Consider the following 18,754-nt stretch of genomic DNA (forward strand, 5'->3'; position numbering starts at 1 on the left):
TTTCTGTCCCTTGTCCATCCCTAGGGCATATTCAAAGCTTCACATACATATGATTAGGCTTTTGACTGTAACCTGTCAATTATGTTCTATGTGAACGTGCATACATATTTGATGTTACATTTACATATAACTAAGATGTCTAAAAGCCATACTTGTTCTATGGGCATACTCAACTGGTTCGTAGGGTAAGTTTGTACTCTGAGTGAGCGTTCATAAACATACTCACGGGAAGCTCGGCATACTCTCCTAATTCGTAGGGTAAGTGTACTTTGACAATTGTGACGTCATTATTCTGTCTTGTCTAAGATGTCTAAAAACCAGGTGTATGAACTGATTAGCTTTTGTTTTGCCAATTTTGAGAATATTAGTTAAGCTTCGTTATGTCAACTGTAGGTAGCGCTATCAACAAATTAAGATTCTTGTTATTTATTATTTACAAGGTTTGTGCCATTATGTACCGATATGTATATCTTTTATTATAGTTATGATCTATGGAAGTAATTCTTGTTATTGAAATACCAATAAACTCTCTCAATTACAAATATTTGAATTCATTCCAGTAAACGTTTCGTGTTTTGTTTCACGACTTTGCACGATCATACTCGATTACACATCGCTTTTGATTGGTCAGTATCGGGTTTTAATTAATGTATTCAATCAAAATCAACGGAAATGACAAGTATGACATTGCGGCGCCGCCACGAAATAAAACTAATTTTTCAATTTGGTCGAATGTCATTGCACATATTAGTCTGTGGTCATTGCATTCAAAATTTGACGAGTGCATTCACCATGTTTTTAGACATCTTAGCACAGATTACGGATATCATATCATATGTTATCCGTAATCTGTGCATCTTAGTCTTGTCTTGCGCTCGACGTAGTACCTCCGTTTAAAATTCAACAAGTGCAAAGTGCAATAAAATAAAGTTTAACGAAATGGAATACGAAGTGATAAATATTGGAACAGAAATTATCCTCTGAAACATAAAGATATTTAAAAAAGCGGAATTGTAAAGATTAATTTTTTTCCAATCATTTATTTCAGACCTCGGAACAGTTGTATAAAACTTGCACCGAGGCCTTCAGCTAATACATTCATAACAAGTATAAAAACATCGAAAAATAGAACAAATTTTTCTTAAAATTGATTTAACTTATTTTCAAATTGCAACACACAGTCCTTTCATTTCCACTGAACAAAATCTTTGGTACTTCTGAATTAATATTTATTCATTCACTATTTCACAGGTATTGGACAAATCAGTCACATGATGAAGTAATGAGATTGTTTGTGAAGGATAATCTAAATGAGGAAAATGTGGTACCAGTCGTATTGGCGTCTTCATCCAGAGGTAGTTTTGCCATTTTGCAAATTTTATTATATGAAAGTTGATTAAATTGTTGCATCATAACTCAAATATAACCATATTTTCAGGAAGTTTATTAGAAATCACTAATCTCACTAAAAAAAGAACTTTGAACAGCGCTGAGGAAGGCAGTAAAAAAAAAATAAAACTTCAGAGCTGTTAGCATTTCTGGTGAATACGCATACCACCATACGCCACCAAGAAAGAATGGCGCTTCAAAGAGAGTTCTTAGAGCAATTGAAGAACCTAGTGGATTCTAAAAAAGGTTGAAAGTTATGAAATGTGATATTTTGGATTTTCAAGACTTGTTATTGTTATGTTTTTTACCATATATTTATACTTGTTACTTATAATGTTGATATTTTCTCATAAGTATGTAGTTTATTCAATATAATAATAATATCAACTTCATTTTATATCTTCTTAAATACAGATAAAAATTATTATTTACTTATGAACTGTGATATTTTTATTTTTTTTCCTTATTAAAAATGTTAATAGTTTCATTAGTATGTAGTTTATTCCATATTGTTATTAACTTCATTTTATATCTCCTCAAATAAAAATATTTTGTCTTACAAAGTACCTATTTCATTCTTTAATAAAATATCTTAAATGATTTTATTATCCTGTTCGCAAGAAAAGATTATGAGCAAATCTCTTCTCATTATTCCTGCCTCATCAGATGTATTCTCAACTATGTCTTGTGACCTGAAAAAAAAAACATGCTGAAAAATTTAATATTTGCATAGAGAAAGGTACTCACTGTAGAGATATAGCTTCTTCATTAATATTGTTTGACCGACCTTCTTCAATCATTGCTTCTGATATATCTTCATCAGATATACACATATTATGCAGGACACAACAAGCGAGAATGGTAGCTGGTATCAAGTCTGTCCTGTTCATGTCCAAGTATTTCAACCTCCTAAACCTTCCCTTCAATAAGACAAAACTCCTTTCAATACATTGTCTAACCGATTCAATTTAGTATTAAAATTAATTTGCATCCACAATTATTACCCTCTATTAATATAAGGAGTGATGCCTGATTGGATATGCCTTATCTCCACTTATATATTCATTATTAGGAAAGTATTGAATAGGGTTTGATATTATATTTCTATAAATATCTGACTTCTTAAATATCCCGCAGTCATTCATAGAAGCTGGATGTCCAGCATAACAATCTGTAATAAATGGGAAATTGGTAAAACCTTCCAAATTAAATCGAACCAAATTCTACGCAGTGTGAGAGGTTGGAATTGTCGATAATTCATAATTAGATCCTTCAGCACTTTCTTTGTTCTGTATCTCAAGTATATTGATCATTAATGCCACATAAATTGAGTGGTCAACACGGTTTTTAAATTTGTCTTTGAAGGTTCAATACGTAGTTATGATGATCTAATATATTTGAACGGAATAATTCTTTGGAAAAATATTTGGTAAATAACATGAAATTGCCTCAACTAAGCCCCTCTGTAAGAGATCAATTGGGAAAATGGCTCAGAAAAATAAGGCAGTATCGATCGGGGACTCAGGGAAGTCAATAGTAACGGGAATATTACGTCGGTCGCGAAACCGGACTTAGAGTAAAGCAATTTTTTTTTAAGATAAAAGTACTATTTTTTATGGTTGAGTTAAATAAAAAAGGAAAATCCAGTAGATGATTTAGTTCAAGGAACTTCAAGTATTTAAGAGAGAAGAAATTGTTTTACTCTAAGAAATACGAGTTAGGTCAGACTCAGAAGTAGAAATATAGGGGTTTTTGATAAAGTTTCAATTTTGTTTTGATAAAGAAATAGATTAGCTTTGAGTGCGTGATTCGGGGGTGAAGTGAATAAAAAAGAATTACACGTCTCGTGTGAAAAGTTGAAAAGGAGTTTATTAAAACTAGGTATACCAACCTAGCCTCGTGGGATAAGGGCAAGTAACAGTTTAACGATCTTTTGGGTTTCTTTTTATTTTTGTCTTATTGAGTAGTCCTGATTCTCCCAAATTCAATGTTCAATGAATAATTAGTGGATCATTTGAGATATATTTTTCTGTATTGAAAGTTTTGGCCGTTGAGTCAAATAGTACAAATTTTTGAATATTGGAACTTTGATTTTTAGCTTTATTATATTTGATTTTAAAGAATCAATTGAGTTTGATTAACCTGGAAATATAATCCTGTCCCCAAGAAAGAAAAATCAACAAAAAGACCTGTCCCTAGTGCGACGGGCCGAACCCACAATAACATCATATCTTTTTCATTTTTAGTCAGTGGAAAGCCGCTCTTCCATTGACATATATACCCCCAAAGAAGGGGTTTATTACAAATCAATGAACTTAAGCTTGTGATCACAGATTGCTTGTAGAAAATTGCGTGAAATTTTTTACGACAAACATAAAATTCTGGGTCCTTTTATTAGTATATAACTGCCATCTATCATACCCAGGCATGAATCAAGGCCAGTTAGTGAAAAACTCTCCTTCACTTCAGGATTCTCCCGATGGCCATTTAATTATCATTGGCGCTATATTATTCAGCACATAGATAACTCTGATGAAAGAATTGAAAAGAGTGGATTTTGCCATATCGAATCTCTCTCCAACAGACCTAAAAAATGTTTTTCAGTTATAATACCAACCATTCTATATTCAACTTCAATACAAATCAATGAAACATTAAACTTCTCTAAACGAATCAGGTGTAGCTAGAAGCCAAATAACACTCAATAATTGTTTTTTTGGCTCAACAGTAGGTCTGCCATCTGAGTGAATGTTCATCAAGTTTGACCAACAGCTGCAAATACTTTTTCAAATGTACCTATATTCATTCTGAAATGCATCCTGAATTGTTCTGCTGTGAGATTGGGTACAGTATGGAACAAATAATTTTCAATTCTCACAGATTTCTGTCCACGGTCATTTGCTAGTTCATGGGCTACCAACTCGCCATTTTCACAGGAAGACTCTCCTTCACTCATCTAAAAATAGTATCAAGATATTACACGATTATTCAAAATGTATCAGTTCACTCACTCACATTCATAAGTTCCCAAGAGAACTTTATAATTTCATCTATAGGATCCATGGTAAATATAATGCTAAAATAAATTAACTATATTTTGAAGACACAACTAAAATGTTTGTACAACTTACTTTACCGGCTATAAAGTAGGCAGACCGAACTGAAAGAGAAACCATAATAGTAGACCTGACCAGAAACCAATGAAAAATACAGACTACAGCGACCGGCAATTTCTCTTACTTTTGTTATATTATACATTTACGATAGCAACAATTCAAGATATAAAATAATGTTATCATATCATTGTGTATAGTATATCCAAAGTCACTTGGAGGAAGATGAATATTTCGATTATACAAGGTTCGTCCAAGTTTCCAGAAATTCCTTTGGGGCCAGTGAATTTATTGGCTAACAATACTTTCAGATAAACCCCGGTATTTTGCAGATCGCAATATCCACTTCAAAGGGACATCTATGGCCAAGCGTTTTTATGGACTAGTTCAAGCTTAGAATATAGATGTTTAATGAATATTTAATATTTATATTTAAGAATATAGATTAATAATGTTCTAAGAGTTCAAGTGACTTTGAATAAACTATACAAATATCATAGACCTAATATTAGGTCTATGACAAATATAATTTAACCTATAAATTTGTTTACTTGTTTAAATGACATTTGTCAGAGTAAGTTTCTGAACGACGCTGACGTGTTTTGAGTAAAGACTTGCGCATACTCTACTCTACTTTCTGTGTAAGTTTATGAACGCACCCCTACAAATGAAAACGAATGTTGTTAAGGGCGCACCCTACCCTTGAATCGGGAATTAAATTTAAGAAATCATTCCGACAACAATTATTTGAACCCACTGAAAAGGAAAAAAATATTTCAAAATTTCACTTTTGAAAGTTCTTAAATCGAAGCATTTGAATCTTTTTTGGAATAAAATTTGATGAGATGAGATATATTTAGTATTCTGTGATGAGGAATATATTTAGTATTCTGTGACGTGCATTTCTGACATCTTTAACCACAGATTACTAGTTAGTCTGTGCTGTAACCATCTGTGGCTGTAACGTTTATATTTCGGTGAGTTATAAGAAGAATCTTTTTCTATGAGTATCATTTTCTGTGATTTTGCTGTTAGTAACTGTTTTAGGTTGAAGTGAATCAATGTTCAAATTTGACAAAAGAAAAGAATTTTTAACAAATGTTAATTTATATCTTTAGAAGAGTATTTCATCAGTTCTGAGAAGAAACACCATGAGGCTTCCATGTACTCTGTCCATACAGGATAGATGTTTATCCTCCAATGGGAAACAGTCGAAAAAACCAATAAGTTCTACAGTGGCAATTTGTAAACATCCAAAGGCAGACAAACATTGCTTGATTATATTTAATAGCAAAAATCCGCATGGAACCAAGTATGATTTAGAGGAGAATTTTCTGAAAGCTCATACCTCTTTTTTAAATGAAGGTAAAGTAACTATACAATTCAAAAACCCTCCTCATGATATCTACATTCAAGCATCTGTAATTTTGTTGAAGCCATTTATCCGTCTATTGCATGGTATTATTACAAAGACTGGAAACCCAAAACTTCTTCCGAAAAGTATGTCACTAAGTGTAACTCCTATATTTGTTGCACCTACTAAATTAGTCATAAACAATAGATCAGAATATCCTACTAAAGGATTTCCACCTACTCTAGAAAGCTTAACAATTGAAGGAATAAGGAGACTAGGACTAGATTTAGGAATAATGAAGCTGACAAAACTTAAAGTTTTGAATCTTAGTGATAACAATATATCAATGATCCCAGAAGCTTTTAGTCTAATGAAAAATTTGAAAGTACTTGATATTTCTAAAAATCATTTTTACAAAAGCTCGTTGAAGGATTGGAAATGGCTTAGTGGCAATTTATGTGATACTCTAGTTTCTCTCAATTTGGCAGATAATAAACTGATGTTTTTACCTGTACATATTATTAAACTGAAAAACCTTCACACATTAGATGTTAGTGGTAATAATTTGAAAGAGATTCCTAATGGTATTGGGTGTCTGAGGAGATTGAAGTCATTAAAAATTAATGAGAATGCAATAGAAAAATTGCCTGGTAGTATTAAATGTTTGAAACTAGTGGAGCTCAATGTAACCAATAATAAATTCAAATCTTTGAATGTGCTGTCATCTAAGGATCAACTCTTACTTTCAAGAATTACTGGAGCAGGATCACTGAAAGAATTGTCCTCTCAAAGAGTCTTAGAATTGGGATTAAGGTATGATGCATCAATTATCCCAGCCACAGTAGTATTTTACCTGGATTCTGAAGCAAAATATTGCACTTGCGGTAAACCATGCTTCAAAGTGTACTCATTCAAATGTATCAATTTCAATTTGGGGTGTATTTCTGATGCTGTTATCACAAATCCGGTTAGTGGACTCTACGCGAAAGTGGATTGTTACTTTTGTTCCCATAAGTGTGCAAGAATTTCTAATGCAAATCGAGTGCAGTTGGTTAGATAGGACGCGGTAGATTTGGATTAAGTTATGATTTATTTTGTTATTCATTAATTCTCTTCGCACTGTATTAGTCAAATATTGAGTATTCCAAATTTATTTATGAACATAAAAATGAATTCACTTTTTTATTTCATTTTTCATTTGTTTTCTTCTTTATTTTCCCCACATAGTTATCCTCCAGATTTCACGGGAATTCACAGTTTTGAACTCATTATTTTAATATTAATGAATTTTTGATATCCAATGTATGATTTTAAGAACAAAAGAGTTTACCTCTATGGAATAGTTAGGCTTCAAATTTTGTTAAAATTCACAATTTTCAAACTATGTACCTTTTATAATATTTATTGGTTTTTTGGTATCCAATGTACGATTTTAATAACTGCTATCTTATAAAATAAATTTCCTCTATCAGATAACATGGACTTTATTCAATATATACGTATAGCATAATAAACCTAAAAAAGATGCCGCAAGATTTTAGTATGATTGTCATACTGGTTTGAAGATTTCTTCAGCTAGCTGCATTTATCTGTACTGTTTCAAAAGCAAATTATATTTTATAGCAATCATTTGATTTGAGTTGCTGCTTACTTTGTGAAGTTAATACAAATCTTGGAAAAAGACAATTTTAGTGAAAATGTATATATTGAGAGAAATTATTTTATTTATTTATATAATAATTTTTGCTGACGGTTTCAATGTTTGATAAGTCAGGTCATTCATTAGGATATTCACGACCAATCATTAGCTCATTTTTAGTGTATGAAAATAAAAGGTATGATGAATATTTGGGTGTATATATTAAGAAGGAATAATGACAAAATTACCATTTTTAAAATTACTTAAATTTAAGTGTTTTCCATAATGAAAATAATCATGATATGATATGATTATATTACATAATATGACATAAATATTGTGATATATAAGTACAATTCATTACATTATGTCAATGGTGTTATAAATGTAATATTGTAATGGTTTTTTCGATCTCTATTTTAAAGTTAGGAAGAACTCACTCTAATGAGGTTTGTAATTATTTATTGTATAACATTTCCAAAATGTTTCATAGGTGTTGTTTTTCATCTTGAATTGAAAATCTAATTGATTAAATACTGTGCCTTGTTATAAAATTTGATTCTGTATATACTTAGAGTAGTTTAATCGTACATTTTGATATTGTATTCCACGGAAGGAAAATTGTTTCAGTTTTATATGTGATTTATATTGTGAGCTAGTTGTTAAGTTTTTTAAGGTAAAAAATTTTTAGTATATTCGAATTGTGATTATTGCATAAGTAATAAAAGAGGATTTTCAATATATTTTTTGACTAAATTAATGAAATTCGCCATTGTGGCCCCATCAATTATTCGATGATCTCCTGCTCCAGACATATATAAAACCTGTTCTGGATATATTTGCAAGTTTTCATCAAATTTAGGCACAGTTTGAATAGCACCAATAGCAGCTATACCAACTTGAGGTGTTAAAATCACTGGTGATACATGAACTCCTCCTATTGCACCAATATTAGAGAAAGTGAATGTTCCATTTTTGAGGTCATCAATAGCAAAATTTCCATCTTTTCCCTTTTCCATTAAGCGGTGCAATTCTTGAGCTATATCGTTTATTTTTTTATTTTGAATATCATGGATTACTGGAACAGCTAAGCCAACTTTAGTGTCCATTGCAATTCCTATGTTATGATATTTTTTTACTTTTATAGTTTCCTTTTCAAGATCTATAGTAGAGTTTAGAGAAGGATATTTAGATAAAGCAAGAGATATAGCTTTAATGAAAAATGGTACATAAGACAATTTCACACCAAGTTCTGAAATGGAATTCAATTCTTTCCTCAATTTGTATAATTTTGTTATTTTTATCTCTTCACTGTAGTTGAAATGTGGAATATTTAAGGATGCTGTCATCGTCTGGAACATTGCTTTCTGAAAACCTTTTAATTTTATAATTTCCTCTTCTGAATAGGGATTTTTGTTAATTTCTTTATGATCGGTTTCTTGAGGTTTGTCTAGAAAACGCAAAATATCTTCCTTTAAAATACGGGAATTTTTGCCAGTGCCTTTTACGTTCCGCAAATCTATTTTATACTGTCTAGCCAATCTTCTTACTGAAGGAATGCATTGTGAATAATCATTTTCATATTGATCTATTTTAACATTATTTTCTTTTTCTAATTCAATTTCCTTTTCAGCATGTTGAAAGTTCTCTTTGGTCTCCTCATGTATGGATGGTGAGGTAGCTTCTACTTCGATATCCACAAGTGGTTTTCCTACATATGCAGTTTGATCAATATTGTAATGAATTTTTTTTATTACACCGTCATATCTGCTTGTTATAGTAACTGATGCTTTGTCACTCTGTACTTCACATATGTTGTCAAATTGAGATACTTTATCTCCTTCCTTAATGAACCATTCTTTAACCGCCACTTCTGTTATTCCTTCTCCGATATCCGATAAATTGAATGGAATGATGTTACCTAAAGCACATGCTGATTGATGAAATTCTTTTATATGTCTCATAAAAAAATCAACCTGAAAAAGAAAAGTATTGATAAATAATTTAATCATTCGATTCTGTCCTTTCCAACCGTAAACACGATAACTCTCGAATAGGAAAGACCTAGAAACTTGACATTTTGAAGGAATAGGTTCGTATCTGGAATTCCGCCTTTAAGTTTAATGGGAGATTTTGATCTCCTAGAAAATAAAAACCAACAAGAAATGAAAATATAACAATTGATCTGAAATAACTATTTCAAGATGAAGATCAAATAAGTTTTTTCGATACCACAAAACCGACGAGATTTGGAATGTAGATATAAAATAAAATTAGAATTTTTAAATTCCGTGCGAAATTTAAAGCTGATTACATCAGTAGAACCATAGAAAATTCAAAAATAATAAAGGAAAAAGGCCTCTATATTTCCTTGCTAACGGATCCAATAGAGGTTAATATTCTGCGTATTGTTATTATTTTTATTATTTATACAAATAAGAGTTTAGATTGAACCTTTAAACTCAGAAAATAAAGAGAAATATAAATATAATAATATGTATAATTTCAAGTTTCATATAAAATTCCTTGTTGATCGCTTCACACTATAAAAAATATATATGTATAAAGAAAATACCGAATGGAATTTAATTTGTATATGTATTGAAATCTGTGTAACTAATCAACACCAACACAAAATGCTACAGCCCCCCACCCTAAAGTTTTTGTTAGCTAACGGATGATCGGGTATACAGGGTGTATATGAATAGTTGCGAAAAAATTTAGGGCGCGATTCCTTGCCAAAAAATAGGGTGTGTCTTGAGCCTCCCTCTGCTTATTTTCAGCCACCTAAAGATGGCACCAGAGAAAGTAGTTTTTAATTTGTGAAAAGTTCATCATTTTTTTTTGCTACATTTCTTTTATATTTGTACCAGTTCTCAATAAAAATATCGTTTTGACATCCGCCTATTGTATAAATTTAAGGTCGAAAATAATTCCGCCTTCACAACTCAGGCGTGATAATTTATTTTTCTCAAAAACTGTGAATTTTTAAAAAAAATTTCAAGAGATGATCAGTAAATTGTAAAGAATTTATCAGTCTAACCAAAATTGATTTTCTTATTGTAAAATATAAATATTGCGAAACATGAATGAGGGGTGGCCTTTTCTACCCCTTGGAATCGAAGACGAACACTACCAAAAATTTTGTTGAATGCCTTCTTGCTCGCATAAGATGTAATAATCTTAATTTCATTTTCGTGAATTTCTTGGTTTTTAAGAAAAACATCAAGAACTATTTTGGGGGGCTGTAACTAAGAAAAAAAGTTTCTATGAATGACCCATCCTATTTTTTGACAAGGAATCACCACCTAAATTTTTTCGCAAATATTCATAAACACCCTGTATAAGTACATCTTGGCTTATTATAGAGTCTACTCACACAACTATTTCGGAAACTGCATATAATGTAAACATTAAATTTCTCTTTTACTTATCCTTTTTTTATCTACAAACTCGGAGAAATTTTACATATCGCAAAGAATTATTTTCTATATTCTCTTCTATACCCTCGTATTATTATTTTTTGTTTCACTACTTACCTGTTTCGAAATATTATTACTTAGGTAATGTGTTCTACAAACGAAAGCCATAACTACAATTATTTCAGAATATTCAACAGAATCAACTGGTTTCTTTATTTATGACAACAACTAGGTATAATATACGGAGCTGATAACCTCTCCTAATCTTATATTCAAATCAGTGAAGTAACAATCGAAATGTTTATTCAGTATATAAGAGATATAAAATAACAGAATTATTGCTCATTAAAATACGTCATAGTTTCTAGTTTTATTTGAGTTCGAATCGAATATGCCACATTCATGGATACCAATTTTATCGGATGTCAAAATTCCTCAGTCGTTGAAATGATTTCAATTAGCATGAGAAACTTGTTACCAACATGTGCGTACATTGGCGTAACATTGAAAATTTAGATATATAGTCGACTCTCGTTAACTCGAAAATCTCCTTGAAAAAACCTGCCTAATTCGAAAAAATAAGCATGCATAACTCAAAATCTTTTTCAGTTATATTTTACCTTGTCGACGATCCAAAAAAATTAATAACTCGATGTAATAAGTAGGTAGTTGATTCTAAACCCCGGCGCACAAGTCTCAACATGTCGGTGAATGGATCATATTTAATGGTGCAATAGTTGCACCATTTTATAGTTTTGTGAAGGCTGTAGGACATACAATATATTTTATTAATGTTTTTTATCTTGACTCTTCTAGGACCATGCTGAGTCCTAGGAATGAAATGAATTTGAAAATGGTACTTGTCTCGTTATTAAATATTATTGTATTTATTATATTACTAGACAGCCTGACCTGGCTTTGCATGGGTGTTGTAACTAATTAAAAAAAATTGGACAATATATAATATGAAATGAAATAACACTCATACTAAAAATAAGAAAAAATCATTTTGGTTTCAATTCAAGCATATACTTTCTGTCAGGCAACCTAAAATACATCCTTCGAAGTGTCAAATTATACTCTATGATTCTTCACTCTGAAGAAGAAAAAGGAAAGCCTTTTTTTCCGTACGATTTTTTCGAAAATATTTTGTCGTATAAACTTCTTATGACAGTAATGAACACAACAAAAAAAGGAAAATCCAATTTGGTGCAGTCGTTTGAACGTGATGCCATTATATAAAATAATTATTTTCTATGGTATGCTGCAGTTTTGAAATAGGTTAAGTCTATTTTTGTATATTTAGGTTAGATTTTCCAAATTTGATCTGAATTTCAATAATGAGATGAGAAAATTGAAAAATGCTGCAAATATTGTCTATAATTGCAGCTGCACATTTGGTGTATTGCCCGTTCACCAAAGTGGAGGAAAGTTTTAATCTTCAGGCAATGCACGATATTCTCTTCCATAGATTCAATTTTTCCCAAGTAAGCAGTCTGTCTAATGTTACAAGTTGAGGTTTTGGATATGAGAAATTTATTTTCAGTACGATCATCACGATTTTCCCGGTGTTGTACCTAGAACTTTCATCGGTCCATTGTTTGTGTCCTTTTTAGCTTCTCCCTTCGTAACAATTTTTCAACTTTTGAATCTTAGCAAATTTTGGTCTCAATACATAGGTAATTATTGATGAAATTATGATTTTTGGGCACTTGACATTGATTTTTTTTTGTGGTATGCTTAAAACTCCAAATATTTTGTTTGCAGTTCGAGGAACTTTAGCCTTATGTGTTCTCATAAGCTTCAACATTTTATGTAAGACATTAGAAAAATTATTTGGAAAAGTATGGATGCAATGGTTTGTTGCAATCACTGTGACACAAAGCCATTTCATGTTTTACTTGAGTCGGCCACTTCCAAATATATTTGCCCTACCTTTAGGTGACTAAAAGAAAATGTTGTTAGGACAAAAATTGCCATTTATTTTTTTAGTTTTATTGGCATTGAACAGTTGGTTAAAAAATGATGGCAAAAATTTTATATTATTCTCTGGAGCTGCAATTATAATTTTTAGAGTTGAGTTGGTTCTATTCTTGGGTATTTTATTATTATATGATCTTTATTGTAAAAGGATCACCATAAAACAGTAAGTATATTTTCCTTTTAGCTTCATAGATAATAACTTTTGGAACTTTTTGAAGATTATTCCAAACAGGTATACCTGTAGGCTTAGGATTCTTAGGATTATCTGTTGTGATTGATTCAATATTTTGGAATAGGCCTTTGTGGCCTGAAGGAGAAGTTTTGTGGTTTAACACAATATTGAATAAAAGTTCAGATTATGGAGTATCCTTTTGAAGTGAATGAGGTCTATTGTGTTTGCAATATGAATGTCTATAAACATGATATAAATTATATAATCCTCAACTCTAGACTAGACATCACCTTTTTTATGGTATTTTTACTCAGCAATACCTAGAGGAATGGCTGCCTCGCTTCTCCTTTTACCAATAGGTTTGTATCTAGATGACAGAGTTAGAAAGATAGTTCTGCCAGCTCTCCTTTTTGTATTGCTGTATTCGTTCCTGCCTCATAAAGAGTTGAGGTTTATAATTTATGTCTTTCCTGTACTAAATATAGCTGTAGCCACTGCCTGTTTTAGACTGTGAGTTACTGGTTTTTGTTGAATTTTTCTTCTTCTAAATTGTATTTTTTTCAGGTGGGAAAATCGAAACAAATCTTTTTTTCAGTACCTTTTATCTTTAGGTGTCGCAGGCCACCTTTGCATTAACGTTTTATTCACTTTATTTCTCTTATGTGTTTCTGGGACAAATTATCCTGGGGGAACCGCTATTTCGCATCTACATCGCTCAGCTAGAGATGAATTAAATGTCAGCGTGCACATATCAAACTTGGCTGCTCAGACAGGAGTATCTAGATTTACCCAGATAAATGACAATTGGATGTAAGTTTATTAATTCATTGAGCTTATTTGAATAGAGGATTATCTAATTAGCTTTCATACTGCAATCAGGTAGAGATGAGTGAGAATAATAATAGGGATACGTTTTTATTTTAATCTGTGTTAAACGGTGAATTTTATTTAGTAATGAAAATATAATTGATGTGGCGTTCATTTTTATAAAAAATTTAATACGAATATTTTTATAGCTTCCAAACACTGAAAGGTATGATGGATGTAGATTATAAATTTATATTTTTATAGCTTCTGAGAAAAGCTTTGGATGGCGTACCGACCACAAGAGACAGGGGACGGACGGATTTTTCATTTTTTTATTAGATTCTACACAAAACGTAAACTGTGATCATTTCAGGGGGTCTTTTTTCAAAGGATCAAAATCAGTTGTAAAACCTAATACTGTAGTACTATTGATAACTATTCCAAAATTCATCAATTGAATCTGTTGGACATAGAAAGTCCTTCATGAAATTCATCATCATTCTATTGATGTGAATGAAACACACTGATACATTTATGATTACCCTATGATACATTTATTATTACCCTATGATACATTTAAATTAAAATAAAAACGTACCAATTTCTTGTTTGAAACTTGAGTTAAAAAAAATGTATGTATCAGTCCATGGCTTATGTCAACTTAGTGTTTTCTGAGCTCTAATTATAAAACATTTTATTGACAGTTTATTTATCCAATCACAGCTATTCAAAGAAAGAGAACTTACTTCCTGGTTGTCAAGACATGTACGAATTTACACATATCATTGCTGAAGCAAAAAGCAAGTTTTCCCCAAATTTAAAGCCTTATACTTTTACACATGATGTTATAGATGCGATAGAAGCTTTCCATCAGGTATCCTTCAATTATTTGACTGTACCACCTGTAAAGATTAGAACAAAACCTGTTTTATTTATTCTGAAACGTAAATCAAATTTTAAAGAAATGTTACAAATGCGTCATTTCTATGAAGATGATGATCAGAAAGAATCACTATCTGAAGAAAAACAAACTAGTTCAGCAATTTTAGAGAAACAGCTGACTTCATTTGAAGATAATTCGGGTAATTCACAGGAAGAGAAAATTGCGACTGATGATACTGCTAGTATGGAATTGAATGTTATTGAATCATCTGAGAATGAGTTGAAATTAAATGCAGAAATAGTTGACAAGAGTTTGGTTGAACAATTTGAAACTGTTGAGACCCCTAAAAAGGTAAAAAAAGATATTGGGGAAAAGAGGGAAATGGATAAGGAAAACATTTCGAAATATACAAAGAAACTGGAGGATGGATTGGATCAGTCTACTGAAGAGAAAAATCAAATTAAGAAGCCAAAAATTTCTCAAAAAAAGAAGCCTTTTGTTGAAGATGTAATAAAAGAGAAGAAAGTAGATCAAATGAATGGAAAAACTATTGAGGAAGAAAATGAAGTTGAAGATATTTCTTGGAAGGCTAAAACACTATCAAAATCGGAAATTGAAGACAATGAAATATATAAAAAGGATTTGAAGGAAGTTGAACCAAAAGAAGTGCAGACAAAAATTGTAGAAACATATGACACCACTGAAGAAATTGATGAAGAAGATATTCTATTGAGGAAGGCATCCAAATCTTCTCATCTACATGAGAAAACTGTTGATATTTCAAAGGAGATGGAAGTGAAAACTCAATTTTCAGAAGACGAAAATGTGCAGATAAAAATTCCAAAGACTTTAACAAGAGAAAAGTTAAATTTTTCACTGAAGAAAAGTAATTCTTTCAGATCGAAGCCCAAGAATAAAGTTTTTTCTATAGAAGCAGAAAAATCGGCGGAGAATAAGCAACAAGTCAAACAAAATTTGAAAAAATTAATACAAAAATACCGTAGGAAAAAGTTTGATGATGAGGAAATAACTACAGAGCATACAAATGAAGGAAACACTAAAATTGAAAAGAATAAGATTACTGAAGATGAAAATACTGTACAAAAAGAAGAAATAAATAAAATTCAGTTGCAGATAATGGAAATAATTGAGAATAACCCAAATATTGCAAATAAGGATTTAATCAAAGAAAAATTACAAAAGACGATAATTGATGAACTGATTAAAACAATTGATGAAAAGGTAACTGAGAAGACTGGAAAACTAATGAGTGCCAGAGATAATGTGAAAACTAAGAAATTAGTTGAAGTTATTGAGAAACAAAAAAATGCTCCTTCCAAAATACCAGCTCCTGTCCAAAATGAAGATATCGAAACACAAGATGTAGAAATAGATATGAACATCGAGAAGAGTAAAAAACAAATCATAGTTGCGAATTTGAATAAAAGAGATAAAATAAGAGAGGCTCAAGAAAAGATCGAAGATATTATGAATATAATTGATGATATTGTTGATACCATTGAAATTCATAGTAATGAGTGATGGCCCTATGTAAAAAATATTTGTTGGAACAATAAATGATTACTTGTTTTTTCTTGTTATTTGTGTAGCTAATTCTTCTAGTCTTAGTTATTTTTTTTTCCTTTTCTGTTGGATGCAGAACTGAAACCTACAAAGTTCTCTTTTAATTTTGAGAAAAAAAAATATTTTTCTATTTACCATCCATTGCCAAAAAACTGATTCATTTTTAATCCAATCTTGATGATTAATTAAAATTTTTGTAATTTTATCTGTTTGGTTCATGAATTTTCGCGCATATTTCTCATTATTTAAAGCTAAAATTTCATTCATAGAGCCGCCTTCCATACAAAGTGATGATTTTTTGAGCTGTAATAAATAAAAAACGGATTAAATATAATAAAAAACATTAAAATGAGTTTATCTAGTAACAGCGAAAATATTTTAATGATTGTTCTCGAACTAAGGACATCTAGTTATATTTAAGATGTTTCTTTCATTTTTGGTAGGTAGGTATAAATAATAAAGTTGATCAAAGGGATTCTTAAACATAATTTTGTCGTTTAGTTGTCACAACTAGCCTCTTTTCTCATTCATCTTCCCACTCCTGGCGATAGTGGAGATATCAGTATTTTTTTGAATAGTCTGTTTTAAAAAGATTTTTGAAAGTTTCTTGTTGAAGTTGTGTTTGATTAGAGTGATACTTTTTTTGATTGGAATTTCATGCGCCGAAGCGATGAAAATATAGACAATTTTTTGAAAACAATCAGATTTGTGGAAATAAAACGTAATAAATTTTGCACCACAATATCGAATAAAGGCGATGCAATTAACTTTAAACGAATCTATACCACCTAACAAAGAAACTGCAATGCTGTGGTGAATTTCCAAGCCCATGATGTCCCAAATAGGTATGCTTTATGGGCGAAAGATCGGGGGATCTGGACGGCCATGGCAAAAGATTCACATGGGTTGCTTCGAAAAATTTCAAACTAACTCTGGCAACATGAACTCGGGCATTATATTGCTGAAATATTGGATTCTCCTGCCGGTTAAGGTAAGGGAGAACATATGGATCCACTATTCCTTGAAGGTAACGCAGCGCTATCATGTTACCTCGAATGAAGACTAAAGGTGACCTACTTGCATGTGCAATAGCACCCCAATATCAAACATAGGTATCACGTCTTTCTCCCCGACTTCGTCTAACCCTTCTTCGGCCATCATGTGCATCCAAGAAGAATCGATCATCCTCTGTACCACTGTAATCGTTGCCGGCGATGCTCAACCGTCAGAGGTTACACAACATGGAGTCGATAATTCTGCAGATGCTGCAGTTCAAAAGACCTTATCCGGTGGTAAACCGTTCGGACAGTTATACAGGATGGCCATGATCTACTAACCACTCATCAGCCAAAGAAAGAGTTATCTCAAATCGGTCTCTAATGGCTATAAGTCTTAGACGTCGATCTTGAACTTCTTTTGTGCCCCTTCGTGACTTTGCCAACGTGACTACTCTTCTTCGATTTTGGGCATTATCAAACCACGCTTGAAAACATCTCAAAACAGTAGTTGTATTTCTGTTCGTACGGTTAGCGATTTCTCTAAATGACAACCCCGCCTCCTGTACACCTCTTTCAAATTCACTTAGCTTGCGAAAAATTCCGCGTACACGTGCTCTAGGCATTTTAACGACAACTAAACATCGATTTTGAATCTCCTCGAACAGCTGATGGTTTGACGTAAAATTTAAAAAATTTGCGAAAAACGACTATAATATTTGAGTAACAAAAATTCGAACATTTACTCCTTCTATACTATCTATGTTTCACAAAATGAATTTAAAAATTAAACAGCTCTTTCTGGGTGTTGCAGTTTGTTTGTCAGTTAGTATATAATATTTTCCTACGATTATTTTGTGTTTCATTTGCCAATTCACATTCTACGGATGGAATTTATGTGAGAATATCGCCCGAAAATATTGATCATTGTCATTCATGTAGGAGAGATAATGAAAAATTTTGAATTGGACGCACCTTTTCCAGAATTTTCAGATTTTGATTTTGCATCTCATTTATTTCTCTCGTATTCAAAAGTACTCTTGTCCTTAACCAATCAGTGTATCTTTGGAAATCTCTTTCACAGGTAAATGTAGAAAAATTAGGTGTTGGGATAGGATCAATATCCTCTTGTAACATATCGAATTTTTCATCGAATGGACTTCTTTTAATTTCTTCTTCGATGGCTGTTTCAAGTCCTTCTGACAAAACGAAGCCGACTGCAATCAAGAGGTTTTTACTTCCTTGGTTCAAAGAATCCGACAAATCGGGATTTTTAAAATTGATAGACTTTAAAAATTCTAATATTCGTTTTGAATTCACTGCTCCATCATTAAACGTTAATGCATTCAGAAGTTTCCAGAACTTGGATACCTGAAATAATGAATGAAACATTTACACTTAGTGATATCTTTT

The 18,754-nt window shown here is 31.5% G+C and overlaps 5 protein-coding genes and 1 pseudogene across 10 annotated transcripts in view; 3 read left to right on the plus strand and 3 right to left on the minus strand.

Annotated features, from left to right (window-relative positions):
- Positions 1-58: 58 nt before the first annotated feature.
- LOC123688586 lies at positions 59-1,781 on the plus strand. Of its 3 annotated transcripts, none has more exons than XM_045627173.1 (3): positions 59-185; positions 1,252-1,355; positions 1,439-1,781. In XM_045627173.1, exons 1-3 carry the CDS (start codon positions 82-84, stop codon positions 1,531-1,533), a joined length of 303 nt encoding a protein of 100 aa, XP_045483129.1. In that variant the 5' UTR covers positions 59-81; the 3' UTR covers positions 1,534-1,781. The 3 variants fall into 3 exon arrangements, 1 of the variants encoding a protein (XP_045483129.1); XR_006750071.1 differs by having other exon boundaries at positions 72-258; XR_006750072.1 differs by lacking the exon at positions 59-185 and adding an exon at positions 729-1,013.
- Positions 1,782-1,864: 83 nt separating this feature from the next.
- Positions 1,865-4,818, minus strand: LOC123681410 (annotated as a pseudogene).
- A 702-nt stretch (positions 4,819-5,520) lies between these two features.
- LOC123674468 (leucine-rich repeat protein 1-like) lies at positions 5,521-7,520 on the plus strand. Its single transcript, XM_045609349.1, has one exon. The coding sequence runs from the start codon at positions 5,654-5,656 to the stop codon at positions 6,914-6,916; it is 1,263 nt and encodes a 420-aa protein (XP_045465305.1). The 5' UTR covers positions 5,521-5,653; the 3' UTR covers positions 6,917-7,520.
- A 177-nt stretch (positions 7,521-7,697) lies between these two features.
- On the minus strand, positions 7,698-11,251 carry LOC123674457 (lipoamide acyltransferase component of branched-chain alpha-keto acid dehydrogenase complex, mitochondrial). Of its 2 annotated transcripts, none has more exons than XM_045609330.1 (2): positions 11,035-11,251; positions 7,698-9,471 (listed from the first exon to the last, which is right to left on the minus strand). In XM_045609330.1, the coding sequence occupies exons 1-2, from the start codon at positions 11,083-11,085 to the stop codon at positions 8,203-8,205; spliced, it is 1,320 nt and encodes a 439-aa protein (XP_045465286.1). In that variant the 5' UTR covers positions 11,086-11,251; the 3' UTR covers positions 7,698-8,202. The 2 variants fall into 2 exon arrangements, with proteins under 2 accessions (XP_045465286.1, XP_045465292.1); XM_045609336.1 differs by lacking the exon at positions 11,035-11,251 and adding an exon at positions 9,528-9,665.
- An 818-nt stretch (positions 11,252-12,069) lies between these two features.
- LOC123674449 (probable Dol-P-Man:Man(7)GlcNAc(2)-PP-Dol alpha-1,6-mannosyltransferase) lies at positions 12,070-16,352 on the plus strand. Of its 3 annotated transcripts, XM_045609296.1 has the most exons (8): positions 12,194-12,404; positions 12,464-12,596; positions 12,685-12,858; positions 12,910-13,063; positions 13,119-13,263; positions 13,356-13,582; positions 13,637-13,882; positions 14,603-16,352. In XM_045609296.1, exons 1-8 carry the CDS (start codon positions 12,279-12,281, stop codon positions 16,302-16,304), a joined length of 2,907 nt encoding a protein of 968 aa, XP_045465252.1. In that variant the 5' UTR covers positions 12,194-12,278; the 3' UTR covers positions 16,305-16,352. The 3 variants fall into 3 exon arrangements, with proteins under 3 accessions (XP_045465263.1, XP_045465252.1, XP_045465274.1); XM_045609307.1 differs by lacking the exons at positions 12,194-12,404; positions 12,464-12,596 and adding an exon at positions 12,070-12,176; XM_045609318.1 differs by lacking the exon at positions 12,464-12,596 and having other exon boundaries at positions 12,266-12,404.
- LOC123674423 (neurexin-3) overlaps positions 14,572-18,754 on the minus strand; it is a 238,420-nt gene continuing 234,237 nt past the window's right edge. The window contains exons 24-27 of the transcript XR_006746660.1: positions 18,317-18,712; positions 16,482-16,649; positions 16,348-16,431; positions 14,572-14,781 (exon numbers count right to left, since the gene is read on the minus strand). The gene's annotated coding sequence lies outside the window, so the exon portion shown is untranslated. The remainder of the gene's footprint in view (positions 14,782-16,347; positions 16,432-16,481; positions 16,650-18,316; positions 18,713-18,754) is intronic.

The sequence above is a fragment of the Harmonia axyridis genome, chromosome 1, assembly GCF_914767665.1.
Source record: "Harmonia axyridis chromosome 1, icHarAxyr1.1, whole genome shotgun sequence".
NCBI lineage: Eukaryota > Metazoa > Arthropoda > Insecta > Coleoptera > Coccinellidae > Harmonia > Harmonia axyridis.

What these genes read in the sequence shown, in the direction of transcription:
- LOC123674449 (XM_045609296.1), top strand. Translation starts at nt 12,279, where the DNA reads ATGCTGCAAATATTGTCTATAATTGCAGCTGCACATTTGGTGTATTGC. An exon ending in AAAAGGATCACCATAAAACA is followed by an intron (nt 13,064 to 13,118) that starts GTAAGTATATTT and finishes AACTTTTTGAAG; the next exon opens with ATTATTCCAAACAGGTATAC. An exon ending in ATAAAAGTTCAGATTATGGA is followed by an intron (nt 13,264 to 13,355) that starts GTATCCTTTTGA and finishes ACTCTAGACTAG; the next exon opens with ACATCACCTTTTTTATGGTA.
- LOC123674468 (XM_045609349.1), top strand. Translation starts at nt 5,654, where the DNA reads ATGAGGCTTCCATGTACTCTGTCCATACAGGATAGATGTTTATCCTCC.
- LOC123674457 (XM_045609330.1), bottom strand. Translation starts at nt 11,085, where the DNA reads ATGGCTTTCGTTTGTAGAACACATTACCTAAGTAATAATATTTCGAAA. An exon ending in GTAATAATATTTCGAAACAG is followed by an intron (nt 9,472 to 11,034) that starts GTAAGTAGTGAA and finishes TTTCTTTTTCAG; the next exon opens with GTTGATTTTTTTATGAGACA.
- LOC123688586 (XM_045627173.1), top strand. Translation starts at nt 82, where the DNA reads ATGTTCTATGTGAACGTGCATACATATTTGATGTTACATTTACATATA. An exon ending in ATACTCAACTGGTTCGTAGG is followed by an intron (nt 186 to 1,251) that starts GTAAGTTTGTAC and finishes ACTATTTCACAG; the next exon opens with GTATTGGACAAATCAGTCAC. An exon ending in ATTGGCGTCTTCATCCAGAG is followed by an intron (nt 1,356 to 1,438) that starts GTAGTTTTGCCA and finishes CCATATTTTCAG; the next exon opens with GAAGTTTATTAGAAATCACT.